Source organism: Ranitomeya imitator, chromosome 4, assembly GCF_032444005.1.
Source record: "Ranitomeya imitator isolate aRanImi1 chromosome 4, aRanImi1.pri, whole genome shotgun sequence".
NCBI classification, from domain to species: domain Eukaryota; kingdom Metazoa; phylum Chordata; class Amphibia; order Anura; family Dendrobatidae; genus Ranitomeya; species Ranitomeya imitator.
In genome coordinates, this window is record NC_091285.1 from 580354718 (window position 1) to 580376635 (window position 21918).

At 45.5% G+C, this 21918-nt stretch overlaps 1 protein-coding gene across 1 annotated transcript in view; it reads left to right on the plus strand.

Moving 5' to 3' along the window:
- Window positions 1–21918, plus strand: part of SKOR1 (SKI family transcriptional corepressor 1) — a 62491-nt gene that overhangs the window by 19197 nt on the left and 21376 nt on the right. The window contains exon 2 of the mRNA XM_069766413.1: window positions 20125–20224. Coding sequence (XP_069622514.1) covers window positions 20125–20224 — 100 coding nt within the window. The remainder of the gene's footprint in view (window positions 1–20124; window positions 20225–21918) is intronic.

Genomic DNA, 21918 nt, shown 5'->3' on the forward strand with positions numbered 1-21918 from the left:
CCTGGACCAAATGCCGTTAAAAAATAGTACTTAGATAAACAGGCGGTGTAGCTTGCTTCATGGGTGGGGTACGCTGCTGAGTAGCACCAAATTCTACTTGGCCCAAATGGATTTCCTGGGCTAGATGCCATTACAAAATAGTAGTTAGGGGTAAACAGGCGGTGTAGCTTGCTTCATGGGTGGGGTACGCTGCTGAGTTGCACCAAATTCTACTAGGCCCAAAAGGATTTCCTGGGACAGATGCCGTTAAAAATAGTACCTAGGTAAACAGGCGGTGGGTGGCTGGTCTACTCTGCTGACTAGCAAAAACTGAAGCTTTCAAGCAGACCTCTGAATCCCAGGCCATAGTATGAGTAAACAACTCTGCAGACGACCCCACCCACCTGGAATTGACGAAGGCAACGTCATGTAAAACTCAGCAAGGGGACTAAATACAAGAGTCTCCATTTTTAAAAAAAATTCATCCACAGACACCACTTAAGTGGCATCAATTTCGCCAGAGTTTTTTAAAACGGTTGGTGAGGTGATTTTCAAGGATTTGTTCATCTTGATGAACGTTAGTCTGTCTACATTGTCACTGGACAGCCGCGTGCGCTTATCTGTCAGCACACTACCAGCAGCGCTGAACACACGTTCAGAGAGAACGCTGGCTGCAGGGCACGACAAGATCTCCAAGGCGTGAGTGGCAAGCTCAGGCCATTTTTCAAGATTGGAAGCTCAAAATGAGCAAGGGTCCAGTTCCACAGTCATGGCATCGATGTTAACTTGGAAATACTCTTGTACCATCCTCTCTATGCGTTGGCTGTGCATCAGACTTCTTGTCTCCTGTGGCCTTGCAAAGGATGGTCTAAAAAAAATCTTGAAACGATTGGAAAAAATTGCTGTTACCACCAGATACGATGTTACTGTTACGGTTTGAGTGATGACTCGATAGTCCCACGGTTGGCAAGTTAGAACTCAGAGATTGACTACATGCACCACTGGTGTTTTGTGGAAAAGCAGATGTTAGATTCTGTAACAGTCTCTGCTGATACTCCTGCATGCGTGAATCCCTTTCTATGGCAGGAATTATTTTGCCAAATTTGCTTTTGTACCGGAGATCTAAGATTGTGGCAACCCAGTAGTCGGCATTACTTTGGATTCTGACAATCCGATGGTCATGTTGCAAGTAGTACAGCAAGAAGGCACTCATGTGTCTTGCTCATCCAGGAGGACCAAGTCCTTGTCTTGGTGGTGGCGAGGTGAGAATCATGCTTCCTTCGTCTGCCCTCTCCCCCCAACCTCGCACAACATAAATTTGATCAAGGTCTCCCTCATCTGATGAGTCTTCCATGCCCAGCGCCAGTTCGTCCTCCACTTCTTCCTCGCCTCCTGCACCTTCCTCAACAGTTTGGCTGCTACCATGCGCCCTCGGTAATCCCTGTCCCCAGCCTCCAATGCCAGCCGCCTTGGTGCTGCCAACCTTCTTGACCTTGGAGATATGATCCCTTCCGCATACGACGACTCCTGTTCCTCCTCCTCCTCTTGTTCCACCACCTGACTCCGAACACTGTGTAAGGTGTGCTCCAGCATGTAAATCACCGGAATGGTCATGCTGATAATGGCATCGTCAGCACTAAACATCTTCGCTGCTATTTCAAAACTGTGCAGAAGGGTGCATAGGTCCCTGATCTGAGACCACTCCTGCAGTGTGATTTGCCCCACCTCTTGATCTCGTTGGCCCAGGCTATACATCATAACATTTTGCACCAGGGCTTGTCGGTGCTGCCACAGTCGCTGCAACATGTGCAGAGTTGAATTCCAGCGTGTGGGCACATCGCATTTCAGCCGGTGAACTGGCAGGCCCAACGACTTTTGTAGAGATGCAAGTCGAGCTGCGTGATGCGAATGGCGGAAGTGAGCACACAGCGACCGTGCCCTCTGCAGAAGCCCATCTAGTCCGGGATAGTGGGATAAAATTGCTGGACAACCAGGTTCAAAACGTGAGCCATACAAGGCACGTATGTGACATTGCCCCGGCGAAGGGCCGCACCCAGGTTTGCAGCATTGTCGCACACAGCCTTCCCTGGCTGCAGGTTGAGTGGAGACAACCATTGATGGAACTCGGTCTCCAGAGCTGACCACAACTCCTCAGCTGTGTGACTCACATTTTCCAGACATTTCAATGTAAACACTGTCTGATGCTGTTAAGCCCTGGTGACAGCATAGTGAGGAGGTGTGCAGGATTCCTTCTGCGCAGTTAGAACGTGGGTGCAGACAGGCTTTGGGTGCAGGTGGAGGACCGAGAGGAAGTTGAGGAGGCAGAAGCAGTGGAGGAACTTCTAGATACAGAGGATCGACGAGCAACTCGTGGGGACAGCAAGACTTGGACAGCAGCCCCTTCTCCTGATGTCACCGTAGTTAACCAGTGCCCATTCACCGACATGTAACGCCCCTGTCCATGTCTACTCGTCCAAGTGTCTGTGGTGAAATGCACCCTGTCACACACAGAGTTTCTCAAGGAAGCGGTGATGTTGTGTGCGACATGCTGGTGTAGCGCAGGCACAGCTTTCTTTGAGAAGTAGTGGCGACTGGGCATCTGGTACTGGGGCACTGCGACGGATATAAGGTCTCGAAAATCCTCTGTGTCCACCAGGCGGAAAGGCAGCATTTCTGTAGCCAACAGCTTGCAGATGGAGAAATTCAACCTCTTAGCTTTGTCATGGCTAGGAGGAAATGGTAATTTACTTGTCCACATCTGAGGGACTGAGGGCTGGCTGCCATGCTTAGACGGAGTTGAGTAGGGTGTCCCCGGCAAACTGCTGGTCTGTGAGGAAGGTGCAGGTGGAGATGTTATGTTGCCTTGATCAAAATGTGGTGTCGATGTCGGAGAGCGCTCAACAACAGCAGGTGTTTACACTTGCAAATGTCCTGACGACCTGCCAATCACACTGGCTGTTGCGGGTAAAGAGGTGGACGGTCTGCATCCAAAACCATGTGTGACGGCTGTCCCCACAGTCACAGAGGATGAAGAGGACACGGATGCACTTGATGGGGCAGACCACATCGGTGGTTGACCCGGCCCACTAGGCCGCATTGTAGCACAGTGAGCTTCCCACTGCAACTTATTCCTCATATCCATGTGACGGTTCATGCATGAAGTACTCAAGCTAGTGATTTTTTGGCCTCTACTGAGATTTTGTTGACAAATCTTACAGACAACATGAGTTGGGTCATCCTTTGCGATGTCAAAATATGCCCAGGTTATGCAAGGCTTAGAGTCCGTGTGACCTGAAGAGCCACCACAACTTTTGGTCTGAGGCATAGTTGGGGTTGAGGATGCAGTTGTTGACGTGCTTCCAGTACCCCGTCTCTGTCTAGGAAGGCGCACCGTTACCTCGTCGTCAGAATCATCTCTAGCATCCTCCTCCACCTTCTCTGCTGACCTCATGGACTGGGGGTTGACAGTAAGTGGGGTCTACAACCTCGTCATCATCATCCTGTGTGTTCTCAAACCCGTCATCCTCAGAGCCAACCTCTTCCTGCCCCGACCGAAAAGTCAAGCTTTCGTTCCAATCAGGTATCTCAGTCTCATCATCATCTTCCTCATTGTCTCCACCAACAGGAGTTACAGTTTTGGAACGAGGGTCTACATTATGCTCAGAACCTTCTTCATCTGGGCCTGGATCCGACTCGCAAAGATTTTGGGCATCAGTGCAGATCATTTCCTCGTCTGGATTAACAGAAGCTCTGGAGCAGACCTCTGATTCCCAGGCTATAGTATGCGTAAACAGCTCTATAGACTCAACCATTTGTGTTACCCCATGTACAGACGGGCGGCTGGAGACTTGGGAGCTGTGAGGAAGCAAGTGCGATTGGGGTGACAACTCTGAGGACTGAAGTAGTTATGATGTTGAAGTTGACATGGAGGAGAGCCTACTTGAATGAGCACTTGATATCCGTTCAAGAACCTGCTGTTTTAGTGCCTCATCTGGAATTTTTGGCGATGCTTGTAGCGATGGTCGTAAGAAAGGGATCATATCAGATTGTCCACAAAATAAAGTAGACCTCTTACTTTGGCTGGAAGATGGTCTTTCTTCTGCAGATGTTACTGTTGCTTTACCAGCTACCCCACGGACACAACCTTTTTTTCCCTTTCCAACACGCCTATTCCCATTTCCACCAGCAGCAGGCCTTTGGCCACTCATTTTAGTGCTTAACTAATTGGCAACTCTGTATCTGTAGTTGTTGGCACAACAACCGATGAATGAAAACTGAGCAGAACTGAGTGGCCAAACTGTGGTACTAGGCCCAAAACTAATAACTGGATTAGATGCAGTGAAAATTGAGATTCACAGGCGGTATAGTTTGTTTCACAGGCGGGCTACTCTGCTGACGTGCAGACACTGCTCCTAGGCCCTAAACTATTAACTGGATTAGATGCAGTAAAAATTGAGATACACAGGCGATGTAGCTAGCTTCAAAGGCGGGCTACTCAGATGACTATCAGACAATGCTACTAGCCCAAAAGGATTGGCTGAGCTAGATTACACCAAATGCTGTAACAAACACTTGCACAGCACTGGCACAGACCTGCCTGGCAAACAATGCTATGAACTGCTGTAACCTACCCTGAAAAGGGCTGATATTACAACTAGTCCTGACTCCTCCTGACTCCCTAAACCTTTCTCTCTGACAATTCGCTCAAAAAAACTCTTAGTGTGTACAGCGCCCACAGCAGCAGCGGTGCCATCTAACACCAAGCTGCAGCAGTGAGGAAATGGTGGCGACGGGGCAAATGGCTGTTTCTAATAGGGCAAGGACATGTGACATACACAGCCAATGACACATGCCCTTGCTTGTGTGCATCACATGCACATTGCTGTGTGTGTGCACACTGCTGATAGGCTGAGAGAGTGCACCGCCCCACTGTAAAGGTACCTTCACACTGAGCAACTTTACAACGAGAACGACAACGATCCGTGACGTTGCAGTGTCCTAGATAGCGATCTCGTTGTGTTTGACACGCAGCAGCGATCAGGATCCTGCTGTGACATAGCTGGTCGTAGCTGAAAGTCCAGAACTTTATTTGGTCGTCAGGTCAGCGTGATTCGTCATGTTTGACAGCAAAAGCAATGATGCCTGCAATGTTTTTTTCACAGAGCTAACAAGCAGCGAGAACGATAAGTACGTCACTGGATCGCTCCTGCATCGTTCTGGAGTTGCTGTGTTTGACATCTCTACAGCGACCTAAACAGTGACTCTCCAGCGATCTATTTAGGTCGGATCGTTGTCTATATCGCTGGAGCGTCGCTTAATGTGACAGTACCTTCAATGCGGGAAAGAAAAAAAAAAAGAGATCGGCATTGTTTCAGCACAGATCTATCCTGTTGTGAATTCTGCTCTTGGGCTCCCTCCGGTGGTTGTTGATGGTAATGCAGTTATTCCTGAGCAGCAGTCTTGGACAGGTGTTTCAGCTAATTGCAATTCTGACTGGGGTATTTAGCTGTGCAGGACTCATTAGTCCTTGCCAGTAGTCAATGTTCCTTTGGAAGTGTTGGTCCTCTGCCTGGCCTCTCCTGCTTGCTGCCAATTCAGCTAAGATAAGTGTTTGCTTCATTTTTTAGACACACTGCTGTGTGTTTATTTTATGTGCTTATCTTGTTTCTATTTTTGTTCCTGCTAGACTGTGCCTGATGTTTTTCTCAGTCTAGTTGGAGTCGCTGGAGTCGCAGATATACTCTCCACATCTTTAGTTAGGTGGTGGAGTTTTTGTATTTTTCTGCTGTGGATATTTTGTAGTGTTTTATGCTGACCGCATAGTATCCTGTACTATCCTTTCCTATCTAGGTAGAAGTGGCCTCCTTTGCTTATCCCTGTTTTCTGTCTGCGTGTGTCTTTTCCTCTCCTACTCACAGTCATTATTTGTGGGGGGCTACCTATCCTTTGGGGATCTACTCTGAGGCAAGAGAGTTTTCCTATTTCCATCTTTAGGAATATTTAGTCCTTGGGCTGAGTCGAGGTGTCTAGGTCTGGTTAGGCACACCCCACGGCTACTTCTAGTTGCAATATAGGATCAGGGTTTGCGGTCAGTAAAGTTACCACTGCTCCAGCGAAGGTCATTTCATGCTGCTCCAAGGCCACCTGATCATAACACTATCCCCTGTCCACTATACACTGAAGCAGTCTATTAACAATGATAAACAGTTTTAATGTGCAAATCAAGCTAGGCTTTTGGTGAACGAACAGTTATCGAACAAAAACTAGAACAGCTGAATTTTAAGCAAATTGTTCTGGTTCGACAAATGACTCGAACACCGCCCAAAACAGCTCGAATTTGAAATTGGCGAACAGTTTGACTCGAACTCCGCTCATCTTTAGTAGTCTGTACCCAGTGAATATCAGTATTGTGCAGATGTAGTAGTCTGTACCAAGTGAATATCAGTATTATGCAGATGTAGCAGTCTGTACCCAGTGAATATCAGTATTGTGTAGATGTAGCAGTCTGTACCGAGTAAATATCAGTATTGTGCAGATGTAATAGTCTGTACCCAATAAATATCAGTATTGTGCAGATATAATAGTCTGTACCCAGTAAATATCAGTATTATAATAATAATAATAATAGTCACGATATGGTATGAAATATCATAGAAGTAGTTTCTCTTGTTAGCAGGCTGCGGGCTAAAAAGCCCCCCTTCCCTTTCACTCAGCCAAGAGCTTTCCTTTCCAAGGTATGGGGGAAGAAGAGTTTATTACCTCTAGCTCGGAGAGCAAAGGTATTTACCACCGGCATCCCTGCAGTGGAAAGTGACCGGCTAGAACTGGATTCTAAGTCTCTAGAATCCATGGAAGTTCTTTGTTCTGTTTTTGTAAGATATTACGCAAACCGTTTAAGTTAAGAACACGAAAATATATATTCTTAATCTCCCTCGGAGGATCTACCCATCACTCTAAACACGGGCTTCTAACTCCATCTGGTAAAGAAGTAGGGATTTCTCTGTAAATATGTATCCCAGATAGGACATATTTGATCTCATTAGAATGCCCACATTAATCCGAGATGAATGCTGGGTTTGTTATGACTATGACATGTTTTGTAGCGGAGTTATAGAAATTAGATAAAGGTTAGGGTAAAATTAGTTAACTGAAGAGGTAGTAGGGACGAGGCGATCCAACTCCTTTCTGGGATGTTACAGGCTGCAACTATAACTGTCTGCCCAGATCCCAGCAGGGTCTTCTTGTCTTTGTTCCTGGAGAGCCCTGAGCACGTCCAATGAGCTGGGACGTATGGAAGCTCCACTAGCCCGGTTGCCTGTAATGCTTTGAACACATGTAAGTGTTATTCTCATGTAATCGTTTTTTTTATAATTACCCTGTACATATTTGCAATTGTCTCAGGCTACTTTCACACTAGCGTCGGAATCTCCCCGTCGCAATGCGTCGGGGAGAGATTCCGACGCTAGCGTTTGCTACATTGCACAATGGGTGCAGCGGATGCATTTTTCCGGAGCATCCGCTGCCCCATTGTAAGGTGCGGGGAGGTGGGGGCGGAGTTCCGGCCGCGCATGCGCAGTCGGAAAAAGCGGTCCTTCAGGAGCAAAAAACGTTACATGTAGCGTTTTTTGCTCCCGACGGTCCGCCAAAGCACGACGCATCCGTCGCTCGACGGATGCGACGTGTGGCAATCCGTCGCAAATGCGTCGTCAATACAAGTCTATGGGGAAAAAACGCATCCTGCAAGCACTTTTGCAGGATGCGTTTTTTCTGCAAAACGACGCATTGTGACGGATTGCAGAAAATGCTAGTGTGAAAGTAGCCTCATTTGTAACATCCTTGTAAAATATTTTGATAAAACACTGCCTAAACTTTATGGAGTATAATTAATATACTAGATTCGTTCTCCTGTTCTAAACGTACCCTGTCTCCTGAAGGGAATTACGCTACTGTTTCGGGTTAGCTTCGGACCCGTTTAATTGAAGCTGGTGGCAGCATACGTTTTATACTGGGTAGTTGGGTGTTGTTGTAGCGACTGCGGCGTTGATAATTATTGTTCCTGCCTGAGCGGGAGTATTTTATCGCGTCGCTACAGCGTGCCCAATAGCCAGTACATAGCAGGCAGCCTGTCTGGCGACTAATTACCCAGGGTGCAGTACCTAATCTGACCTGAGAGTAAGGGGGGCGCCAGAGAGCTGCAAGTGTTAAGTGGAACTGTAAGCGGGATATACATAAATCCCTGCAGTTCGTGGTATATTGAAGAGCAGTGGGATACCTAGAATAAGCCCCTGCTGTAAACTAAGAGGTCAATAGCCTTGTGTGTGTTTTTTCATCACATTGTGGAGTGGAGGGATAACTAAGAAAAGCCCCCCTGCACATGTGATAGCCGTCTGTTGGCCTAAAGTCACCCAGATCCGTGGCGTAGGGGTGACGGTCACGGTGTGAATCGTGACAATAATAATAATAATAATTTTATTTATATAGCACCAACATATTCCGCAGCGCTTTACAAATTATAGATGGGACCTGTACAGACAATAGACATTACAGCATAACAGAAATCACAGTTCAAAATGGATACCAAGAGGAATGAGGGCCCTGCTCGCAAGCTTACAAACTATGAGGAAAAGGGGAGACACGAGAGGTGGATGGTAACAATTGCTTTAGTTAGTCGGACCAGCCATAGTGTAAGGCTCGAGTGTTCATGTAAAGCTGCATGAACCAGTTAACTGCCTAAGTATGTAGCAGTATAGACACTGAGGGCTATTAACTGCATAAAGTTTATGAGAACATGATGCGAGGAACCCAATTATATATTTTTTTCTTTTTTTTTAATGGGCCACACAGGGATAGTTAGGTTAATGCGTTGAGGCGGTAGGCCAATCTGAACAAATGAGTTTTTAGGGCACGCTTAAAACTGTGGGCATTGGGGATTAAGGCCGGAGTCACACATGCGAGAAACACGTCCGTGTCTCGCATGTGAAAACCAAGCTCTGGTGCCGGCACTCCAGAGCGGAGCGTGCGGCCGCATAGCAACACATGGAGCCGCATGCTCCGCTCCCAAGTGCCGGCACCAGAGCTTGGTTTTCACATGCGAGACACGGACGTGTTTCTCGCATGTGTGACTCCGGCCTTAATTGTATTAACCTAGGTAGTGCATTCCAAAGAATCGGCGCAGCACATGTAAAGTCTTGGAGACGGGAGTGGGAGGTTCTGATTATTGAGGATGCTAACCTGAGGTCATTAGCGGAGCGGAGGGCACGGGTAGGATGGTTGACTGAGACCAGAGAGGATATGTAGGGTGGTGCTTTGTGGATGAGGGTAGTAGTTTTGTACTGGATTCTTGAGTGGATGGGTAACCAGTGTAATGACTGGCACAAGGTAGAGGCATCGGTGTAACGGTTGGTGAGGAATATGATCCTGGCTGCAGTATTCAGGACAAATTGGAGCGGGGAGAGTTTGGTAAGAGGGAGGCCGATTAGTAAAGAGTTACAATAGTCCAGACGAGAATGAATAAGTGAAACAGTAAGAGTTTTTGCAGAGTCGAAAGTAAGAAAAGGGCGAATTCTAGAAATGTTTTTGAGATGCAGGTAAGAAGAGCAAGCCAGTGATCGGATGTGGGGGTGAATGAAAGCTCGGAATCAAGTATGACCCCAAGGCAGCGGGCATGTTGCTTTGGAGTAATGGTGGAACCGCACACGGAGATGGCAATGTCAGGCAAAGGTAGGTTAATAGAGGGAGAAAACACGAGGAGTTCAGTTTTTGACAGGTTCAGTTTCAGATAAAGGGAGGACATGATGTTAGAGACAGTGGTAAGACAATCACTGGTGTTTACTAAAAAGGTCGGCGTGATAACATGAGAAGAAGTGTATAATTTGGTGTCGTCAGCATAGAGATGGTACTGGAAACCAAATCTACTGATTGTTTGTCCTATAGGGGCAGTATACAAAGAGAAGAGGAGAGGGCCTAGGACTGATCCTTGAGGAACCCCAACAGTAAGGGGAAGGTGAAAGGAGGAGGAACCAGCAAAAGATACAGTGAAAGAGCGGTCAGAGAGATAGGAGGAGAACCAGGAGAGTACGGTGTCCTTGAGGCCGATGGAGCGGAGCATAGGAGCTGATCCACAGTGTTGAATGCTGCGGAGAGATCCAAGAGATTTAGCATGGAGTAGTGACCATTAGATGTAGCGGTTAGTAGGCCATTAGAGACTTTAGTGAGGGCAGTTTCAGTAGAGTGTAAAGAGCGGAAACCAGATTGAAGAGGGCCTAGAAGAGAGTTATCTGAGAGATAGTAGGTAAGATGGGAATGGACCAGACGCTTGAGGAGTTTAGAGATGAAGGGAAGATTAGAGACAGGTCTATAATTAGCAGCACAGTTTTGATCGAGGGATGGTTTTTTAAGTAATGGATGCATGATGGCATGTTTAATTGAGGATGGAAAAATACTGGAAATAAGAGAAAGGTTGAATATTTTTGTTAGGTGAGAGGTGACAGCCGGGGAAAGGGACTGGAAGAGATGTGACGGAATGGGGTCACTGGTGCAAGAAGTTGGGCGAGAAGATGCAAGGTGCCCAACTACTACTTCTTCTTCTGTAACTGGTTCAAAGTCAGAGAGTGAACTAGATGCAGTGGGGGAGGGAGGACAGTCCATGGTATGAAGAGATTGGGAGATGATTTCCTGTCGAATGTGGTCAATTTTTTCTTTGAAGTAATGGGCCAGATCGTCAATGCGGAGATCTGTGGTTGGGGCCGGCACTCTTGGGTTGAGTAGGGACTGGAAAGTGTCAGAGACTGTCACGATTCACACCGTGACCGTCACCCCCACGTCACGGATCGGGGTGACATTAGGCCAACAGACGGCTATCACATGTGCAGGGGGGCTTATCTTAGTTATCCCTCCACTGCTACAATGAAATGAAAAAACACACAAGGCTATTGACCTCTTAAGTTACAGCAGGGGCTTATTTTAGGTATCCCACTGTTCTTCAATATACCACGAACTGCAGGGATTTATGTATATCCCGCTTACAGTTCCACTTGAAACTTGCAGCTCTCTGGTGCCCCCCTTACTCTCAGGTCAGATTAGGTACTGCACCTAGGGTAATTAGTCACCAGAAAGGCTGCATGCTATGTACTGGCTATTGGGCAAACTGCAGCGAGGTGATTTAACTACTCCCGCTCAGGCAGGAACAATAATTATCAATGCCGCAGTCGCTACTACGACACCCAAAGTGTCATGATCCCAATGGCAGGGGATCACAAAAGGACAAGCACAAAAACAAAACAAGCTCTAGGGTGATGGAACCTGAGCTGACCGCGATCCTGAACCTAAACACACAACTAGCAGTAGCCGGGGAACGTGCCTACGATGATTCCTAGACGTCTCGCGCCAGCCGAAGGATTAACTTCCCCTATTAGAAGAAACACAGACCTCACTTGCCTCCAGAGAAACACCCCACAGAAATAGCAGCCCCCCACATGTAATAACGGTGAAATGAGAGGAAAGCACATACGTAGTTATGAAAATAGAATCAGCAAAAATGAGGCCCGCTAAAGCTAGATAGCAGAGGATACAAAAGTGAACTGCGCGGTCAGCGAAAAACCCTTCAAAAAAACCATCCTGAAATTACTTGAACTCATGTGCCAACTCATGGAACATGAGGAGTAATTTCAGCCCACTAGAGCAACCAGCAGCAAGGAATCACATATCTGCAAGCTGGACTAAGACAAAAATTAAGCAAAACGTGGAACAGGAAAATCAAAACTTAGCTTGTCCTGAAGATAACAGACGCAGGGAGCAGAGGTAAAAAGACACGCTGATTACATTGATAGCCGGCGAGGAAATGACAAAAAAGCCAGGTTAAATAGGAAACTCCCATAACCTGATGGAACAGGTGGACACCAGAGACCGCAGAGAACACAAGTCACCCAGTACCATCAGTAACCACCAGAGGGAGCCCAAAAACAGAACTCACAACAGTACCCCCCCCTTGAGGAGGGGTCACCGAACCCTCACGAGAACCACCAGGGCGACCAGGATGAGCCCTATGAAAAGCACGGACCAAATCGGCAGCATGAACATCAGAGGCAATCACCCAAGAATTATCCTCCTGACCATAACCCTTCCACTTGACCAAATACTGGAGTTTCCGTCTGGAAACACGAGAATCCAAGATCTTCTCCACAACATACTCCAATTCACCCTCCACCAGCACCGGAGCAGGAGGCTCAAGCGAAGGAACAACAGGTACCTCATACTTCCGCAACAACGACCGATGGAACACATTATGAAAAGCAAACGATGCCGGGAGATCCAAACGAAACGACACAGGGTTAAGACTTTCAAGATCCTATAGGGACCGATGAACCGAGGCTTGAACTTAGGAGAAGAGACCTTCATAGGAACAAAACGAGAAGACAACCACACCAAGTCCCCAACAAGAAGTCGAGGACCCACGCGGCGACGGCGATTAGCAAACTGCTGAGCCCTCTCCTGGGACAACTTCAAATTGTCCACCACATGACTCCAAATCTGATGCAACCTATCCACCACCATGTCCACTCCAGGACAATCAGAAGGCTCCACCTGACCAGAGGAAAAACGAGGATGAAACCCCGAATTACAAAAGAAAGGAGAAACCAAGGTAGCAGAACTAGCCCGATTATTAAGGGCAAACTCGGCAAGCGGCAAAAAGGAAACCGAGTCATCTTGATCAGCAGAAACAAAACACCTTAAATAAGTTTCTAAAGTCTGATTAGTTCGTTCCGTCTGGCCATTCGTCTGGGGATGGAATGCAGACGAAAAGGACAAATCAATGCCCATCTTAGCACAGAACGTCCGCCAAAATCTAGACACAAACTGGGATCCCCTGTCAGAAACGATGTTCTCCGGAATGCCATGCAAACGGACCACGTTTTGAAAAAACAGAGGGACCAACTCAGAGGAGGAAGGTAACTTAGGCAAGGGTACCAGATGAACCATCTTAGAAAAGCGGTCACACACAACCCATATGACGGACATTTTTTGAGAGACAGGGAGATCCGAAATAAAGTCCATGGAAATGTGCGTCCAAGGCCTCTTTGGGATAGGCAAAGGTGATAACAATCCACTGGCCCAAGAACAGCAAGGCTTAGCCCGAGCGCAAACTCCACAAGACTGCACGAAAGAACGCACATCCCTCGACAAGGAAGGCCACCAAAAAGACCTGGCCACCAAGTCTCTAGTACCAAATATTCCAGGATGACCTGCCAACACAGAAGAATGGACCTCGGAGATGACTCTACTGGTCCAATTATCCGGAACAAACAGTCTTTCCGGCGGACAACGATCAGGTTTATCCGCCTGAAACTCCTGCAAAGCACGTCGCAAGTCTGGGGAGACAGCCGACAAAATCACCCCATCCCTAAGGATACCAGTGGGCTCAGAATTTCCAGGGGAGTCAGGCACAAAACTCCTAGAAAGAGCATCCGCCTTCACATTCTTTGAACCTGGCAGGTATGAAACCACAAAATTGAAACGGGAGAAAAACAGTGACCAACGAGCCTGTCTAGGATTCAGACGCTTGGCAGACTCAAGGTACATCAGATTTTTGTGATCAGTCAAGACAACCACACGATGTCTAGCACCCTCAAGCCAATGACGCCACTCCTCAAATGCCCACTTCATGGCCAAAAGCTCCCGATTACCAACATCATAATTCCGTTCAGCGGGCGAAAATTTTCTAGAAAAGAACGCACATGGCTTCATCACTGAGCCATCGGAGCTTCTCTGTGACAAAACCGCCCCCGCTCCGATCTCGGAAGCATCAACCTCAACCTGAAAAGGAAGCGACGTATCTGGCTGACGCAACACAGGAGCAGAAGAAAACCGGCGCTTAAGTTCCTGAAAGGCCTCCACAGCCGCAGGAGACCAATCAGTAACATCAGCACCCTTCTTAGTCAAATCCGTCAAAGGCTTAACAACACTAGAAAAATTAGTTATGAAGCAACGATAAAAATTAGCAAAGCCCAAGAACTTCTGTAGACTCTTAAGAGATGTAGGCTGCGTCCAGTCACAAATAGCCTGAACCTTGACGGGATCCATCTCAATAGTAGAAGGGGAAAAAATATACCCCAAAAAAGAAATCTTCTGGACTCCAAAGAGACATTTAGAACCCCTTTACAAACAAAGAATTGGCCCGCAGGACCTGAAACACCTTCCTGACCTGCTGAACATGAGACTCCCAGTCATCAGAAAAAAACAAAATATCATCCAAATACACGATAATAAATTTATCCAGATATTCACGGAAAATATCGTGCATAAAAGACTGGAAGACAGAAGGAGCATTAGAAAGTCCAAAAGGCATCACCAAATACTCAAAATGGCCCTCAGGCGTATTAAATGCGGTTTTCCACTCATCACCCTGCCTTATCCGCACAAGATTATACGCACCCCGAAGATCAATCTTAGTGAACCATTTAGCCCCCTTAATGCGAGCGAACAAATCAGTCAACAATGGCAAAGGATACTGATATTTGACTGTAATCTTATTCAAAAGACGATAATCTATGCAAGGCCTCAAGGAACCATCTTTTTTGGCCACGAAAAAAAAACCTGCTCCCAAAGGGGACGAAGATGGACGGATATGTCCCTTTTCCAAGGACTCCTTAACATAATTCCGCATAGCAGTATGCTCTGGCACTGACAGATTGAACAAACGACCTTTAGGGAATTTACTGCCAGGAATCAAATCTATAGCACAATCGCAATCCCTGTGAGGAGGAAGCGAACTGAGCTTAGGCTCCTCAAAAACCTCCCGATAATCAGACAAAAATACCGGAACCTCAGAAGGAGTAGATGAAGCGATAGAAATCGGAGATGTATCATCATGAACCCCCTGACATCCCCAGCTTAACACAGACATTGTTTTCCAGTCCAGGACTGGGTTATGAGTTTGTAACCATGGCAGACCAAGCACTAAGACATCATGTAAATTATACAGTACCAGGAAGCGAATCACCTCCTGATGAACGGGAGTCATACGCATGGTCACTCCAAAGGTGTAGAGTCAATTCCTTTCAAAGGAATAGGAACTTCCAGAGGTTCCAGACTAAACCCACAGCGATTGGCAAATGACCAATCCATAAGACTCAGGGCAGCGCCTGAATCCACATAGGCATCGACGGAAATGGATGATAATGAACAAATCAGCGTCACAGACAGAATGAACTTAAGTCTGTTGCCATTGGTACTTTACAGTCTATCAACCTTTTTTGTGCATTTAGAGCATGCTGATATAACATGAGCTGAATCACCACAATAAAAACACAATCCATTTTTCCGCCTATAATTTTGCCGTTCACTTCTGGACTGAATTCTGTCACATTGCATTATCTCAGGTGCCTGTTCAGAAGACACCGCCAAATGGTGCTCAGGTTTGCGCTCCCGTAAACGCCGATCAATCTGAATAGCCATAGTCATGGACTCATTCAGACCTGTAGGCGCCGGGAACCCCACCATAACATCTTTAATGGCCTCAGAAAGGCCATCTCTGAATTTTGCAGCCAGAGCGCACTCATTCCACTGAGTAAGCACCGACCATTTCCGAAATTTCTGACAATATATCTCTGCTTCATCTTGCCCCTGAGAGAGAGCCAATAAAGCTTTTTCAGCCTGAATCTCTAGGTTAGATTCCTCATAGAGCAAACCCAATGCCAGAAAAAACGCATCCACATTGAGCAACGCAGGATCCCCTGGTGCCAATGCAAATGCCCAATTCTGAGTGTCACCCCGCAGGAAAGATATAACAATCTTGACCTGCTGAGCAGGGTCTCCAGAGGAGCGAGATTTCAAGGAAAGAAACAACTTGCAATTGTTCCTAAAATTCAGAAAACTAGATCTATCTCCAGAAAAAAACTCTGGGATAGGAATTCTAGGTTCAGACATAGGAGTATGTACAACAAAATCTTGTATATTTTGAACCTTAGCAGCAAGATTATTCAGGCTGGAAGCCAAACTCTGGACGTCCATGATAAACAGCTGAGGTCAGAGCCATTCAAGGATTAAGAGGAGGAAAGAAGCAGCCAAGCTGCAATTAAGGCTAGGCAGCAAACTCTGAGGAGGTAAAAAAAAAAAAAAAACTTCCTCAGACTACTTTTCCTCCTACTTCAGCCAAAACGATGACCAATTTTTTCAGGCCGGCTATACTGTCATGATCCCAATGGCAGGGGATCACAAAAGGACAAGCACAAAAACAAAACAAGCTCTAGGGTGATGGAACCTGAGCTGACCGCGATCCTGAACCTAAACACACAACTAGCAGTAGCCGGGGAACGTGCCTACGATGATTCCTAGACGTCTCGCGCCAGCCGAAGGATTAACTTCCCCTATTAGAAGAAACACAGACCTCACTTGCCTCCAGAGAAACACCCCACAGAAATAGCAGCCCCCCACATGTAATAACGGTGAAATGAGAGGAAAGCACATACGTAGTTATGAAAATAGAATCAGCAAAAATGAGGCCCGCTAAAGCTAGATAGCAGAGGATACAAAAGTGAACTGCGCGGTCAGCGAAAAACCCTTCAAAAAAACCATCCTGAAATTACTTGAACTCATGTGCCAACTCATGGAACATGAGGAGTAATTTCAGCCCACTAGAGCAACCAGCAGCAAGGAATCACATATCTGCAAGCTGGACTAAGACAAAAATTAAGCAAAACGTGGAACAGGAAAATCAAAACTTAGCTTGTCCTGAAGATAACAGACGCAGGTAGCAGAGGTAAAAAGACACGCTGATTACATTGATAGCTGGCGAGGAAATGACAAAAAAGCCAGGTTAAATAGGAAACTCCCATAACCTGATGGAACAGGTGGACACCAGAGACCGCAGAGAACACAAGTCACCCAGTACCATCAGTAACCACCAGAGGGAGCCCAAAAACAGAACTCACAACACCAAAGGCCCCGCACACGATATGCTGCCACCAGCTCCGATTAAATGGGTCCGGAGCTAACCCAAAACAGTAGCATAATTCCCTTCAGAAGACTTAGGGCACGTTTTAGAGCAGGAAGAACGAAAACTAGTAATTTATATATTTTACTCCGAAAGAAGGCAGTGTTTGTTAAAAGGCATATAAAGATATTACAAAAGAGACAATTGAAATATGTGCAAGGCAATTATAAAATAAAGGGATTAAATGAGAAAATCAACACTTACATGTTCTCAGTTCATTTCAGGCAAAACCATGCTGGTGGGCGGAGCTCCCCAAATTTCCCAGTGCATCAGGAGGTCTGGATAGAAACTGCTCCTTAAGTAAACCTCCGCTGACTCTGAAGGCTGGGCAAAGTGGAGTCACTTAAATAACCACAGCCTGGTGACATCACTAACAGGGCTGCTTTCCTTAGTCCCTCCTATATCTTCAGCCTTAGTAAATTTCACACAAGTTTGTCTAATGCCTGTATCTCCGCTACAGAACATGTTAGAATCATAACACACCCAGCATTCATCTTGTATTAAGATTTGCTCTCTATAGATACTAAATTTGGGCTAGTAGGGACACTCCGTTCCAGAGAAATCTGTACTTATTTACCTGGTGGAATTAGAGGCTAGCGCTTACAGTGATGGATAGATGCGCCGATGGACTTTAGCAATGTGTACTCATTATTTTCCTAGCCCAAATCGTTGGCCTAGAATCTTACAAGATTAAGACAAAGGACCTCCTGTTTTAAAGAGCTTCTATACCAGTCCTAGCTAGTACAGATGGGAGGGGCGAGTAAGTTGCTCAGAGCTTGGAATTTATGGCCAGGGCAATAAAACCCTCTTCTACACATACATTCAGAAACACACAAGGGGGGGGGGTTTAGCCCGCAGCATGGTTCTGAAGGGCATAGCTACAAAATCATATTATATTTCATACAATATCGTGACAGAGACATTTAGGGTTATTGGACAGCGAGGTGATGAGGGTGTTAAAATAGGTTTGTTTGGAGAGGTGAAGGGCAGAGTTGTATGTTTTTAGCATAAACTTATAATGGATGAAATCTTCGGGTAGATTAGATTTTCTCCACAGACGTTCGGCGCACCTAGAGCAACGCTGCAGGAAACGTGTTTGCAGCGTGTGCCACGGTTGTCGCCGTCTGTGCTGAGTTGTTTTATTTATCAGTATTGTGCAGATGTAGTAGACTGTACACAGTGAATATCAGTATTGTGCAGATGTAGTAGTCTGTACCCAGTAAATATCAGTATTGTGCAGATATAGTAGTCTGTACCCAGTAAATATAAGTATTGTGCAGATATAGTAGTCTGTACCCAGTAAATATAAGTATTGTGCAGATGTAGTAGTCTGCACCCAGTGAATATCAGTATTGTGCAGATGTTGCAGTCTGTACCCAGTGAATATTAGTATTGTGCAGATGTAGTAGTCTGTACCCAGTAAATATCAGTATTGTGCAGATGCAGTAGTCTGTACCCAGTAAATATCAGTATTGTGCAGATGTAGTAGTAGTAAATGTGTTTTTTTTCGAATGTAGCTTTTTGTGCAAAATTTGAAACACCAACAAATATATTAAAATAAATAGCAGGGATGATTGATAACCCGCTCCTCTGCAATTACCTCATATCATTTGTGACTGTATTGTTCGCTTTCCCCTATACAATTGATGTTGCACAGAGAAATATTGTAAATGTCACTTCCAATCCTGATACTACTGTCATATACTCTGCATTAATAGTTATTGCTTTTTCATCACTGATGTTTTGTGTGTAATTGTATGTGTTCAGTTCTGAAGAGGGGATAATTACAGACCATAACATTTACCTTGGAAATACACAGTGAGACCCCAGGAGTTTAATTCTGCTTTGTGTTTCCCGTCCCCCCCTGTAGACTGAGAACACCTGTAAGGTTCCATGTAAGCACATTAACATAGAGTTAATTATCCTGATTAGAGAAAGTCCTTTCATGCTCGGAGGCTGCAGCGTACCATGGCGGCCCTTTGAAGAGACTGCACATATTGGCCCTCTTCTAATGTGGGCAATTTTCTCTGAAGCACTGGTAATTATATATAATAAAATGCTTGTCCTCTCTAAGATCTTTGTATTATTTACATCTGCCTGATCATCCAACAAAGGTGCAGGATATGGAGGGCGCCAGAGGGGTAAAACGGGAGCCTTTTATGGACAATTTGGGGTGATTATGGAAAGTGGAGCTAGACCGGACTGGGTAAAACTTTCCCAATCCGAACCATGTATGATATATATCTTTAAAATGTGACCTCTTATAATAATACCCAGGTAATATAACTAATGGCATCTGGCAGTTGTGGTGGGGATCTAGGGTGGCAAAATACAGATGGAACTATTCTACATAGAACCAAAATACCTCAATGAGCCTTTCATCAGGGCCTCAGTGCTGACCCCTGTATGTCTCAGCTCTGGATCTAACAACATCAACATACCATTGGGCTCGTGTATCAATATTTCAGGAAAATAGACCATAAGAAAACATGTAGTGTGAACTGTCCTTTTAATTAATACTTTAGTGCCAACAGCCCAGACGGTTTTCCTTTTCTATAAATGGAAGGCAAAGCTCGAAACCTATCTAAGCACTTTCGTCTGCTAAACATAAAGTATGTCTGATAGGTTAGATCTGCTGTACAGTCGCTGCATTTGGTAATGGTTATCCTGGAAGATGGCACCTGTCTGAACCATTTTAGTCATGGTTCTCCTCAGTATTGGACTAGGGTGCCAAGGGCCCACTAGGAACCAACTCCAGGGCCCCACTTTTCAATGACATGCAAATGTGACATCATCCTCAATCACAAGCGTATATAACAATGAACTGGGTAGATCGGTAAATGAATAAGATGCTGCCAATGTCTGTATACAGGGATTCATGTATATAGTGTCAAGTCCTGCTCATATAAGAGGGTGCGGCCCACCGGAGGATTCTCCTGCTCTCCTGTGGGCCAGTCCAAGCCTGGTCCTCCTAAACTGTCAGCTTGTATGGCAAGCTATCCTAGATGCTAAGGCCCCTTACCTTTCATTGTAAGCGTGAAGGAGATGATTTTGTTATAATGTCACGTTCTGTTTTGCTGTCCCTTATAATGATACAACTAAAACGAGAAATAAATATCTCCAAGTTACAATATCTATTATCTTGTGTTCTGCAGGTTTACACAAAGCAGATGGCAGATGTTCCTCAGACCCTGAAGACGACTGCCCCCCATCAAAGCCTCCCGGCATCTTATCTCTGCAGCCTAGACTCAAATGGTAAGAACAATAACTTGAGTTACTAAGTTCAACTAGCTTTTTGGATACCAGATCATTTCTGACATCCATGTAGAGGAGTGTAAAGCAAGCTATACAATCATAATGCTAACATGAATGTAAATGGTATATTGAAAACTTCCCTCTGGTGCCTAGAGCATTCATATTCATCAGTGTTGAGGATGTGAGGGGTGCACACCTCCTGGATATGAATCTTACATTACCTTACACACTGCTGTGAAGAAGATAGACGCAGCCTTTATGGGTCTTCCCATTAGTTGAGCGATCTATTGGTTAAGTTTGAGGGTGGTCATTCACACTAGGTGAATGTCAGCAGAATCCATCGAGGCCGACCATCTAATTGATTTTGGAGAAAATGTGTGGTAAGTTGCATTTGAACATGCCTGAACCTTTGCTTCTCAACATCGTCTGAATCTGATGAGAAGAGTAGACGAGTATTGGAGGTGTGATGGCATGTTAGAAAACATTTTCATCCCAGATAGCTTTTTTCAAAGGAGCAATTGGCGTATGTTTTGCTATACTTGCAGTTCACATGTTACAATAAGGGTATGTGCACACTTTGTAGCAGACAGACCAATCTGCTGCAAGTAATGGAGTGTTGGCAAGAAAAAAGCTGCCTAAAATATGCACGTTCTTGCCTTGTTTTTGCATGCATGCTTTTATGTTTTAATGCATTTTTCCCCATTCATTTGAGCAAGTGAAAAAATGCTTCAAAAATGCTGAAAGAGTTGACATGCTGCAGATTTGGATCTGCAAGAAAAAAATAAGCAGCAAATCTCATTCATTTTGCTGGTACAATAAAAACGCTGTTTTTTTTTTTCACGCCAAAAACACAATGTGTGAACATACCCTTAGCAAGCTTTTTTTTAAGGAACTCTTTGTTCTGATCAAAGTAGAAAAATCTCTGTGTGGACGCACTGATCTTCTATTCTGGAAGTACACTAAGTGCTAGATACAAGAAGAAAGTGCGAGTAGTCAGCTCACCCATGTGATGTTTGTCGCTGATTGGAGATTCTGGGCACGGAGCACTCGGAGGCATCCATAAATAGGACCATATATCAGAAACAGGTATCCAGCAACAGGAATCCGTTACAAACATTTCTTTATTGTATGCAATTAAAGCTTACAGATATTTTCCCCATGTGTCTTGTGAGCCGTAATACGCTACACATTACCGATTGCTCTATCATCATGGTGAAGTGGTAATCCGAAATGTGTAGTGTGTTACAGTTCACAAGATAAGTGGGCAAAGTATCTGGAAGATGAAATCGCATATAATAAAGAAATGTTTCTAACAGATTCCTGTTGCTGGATACCTGTTTTCTGATAAGTAGTAGAGTAAATACCTTATGTGGAAAGCATGCAGCATCCAGACTTTGAGTATTCCTAGCATTCTGAAAGAATCAGCTTCAGGAGAAATCTTTTTAGGGCTCATACTCACTTACGAGAAACTCTGAGTCTCGCATGGCATTACCCGGAGCTGCTGCCGGCACTCAGATCGGAGCGTGCGGCCGCATAGGAATACACGCAGCCGCACGCTCCGCTCCTGAGTGTCGGGTGCAGTGCCGGGTATTGCCATGCGAGACTCATCCGAGTTTCGCGCAAGTGAGTATGAGCCCTTAGAGTGAGTCTTGAAGACTCCTGCTTAATCAGACAATCATTCGGATATTATTTTG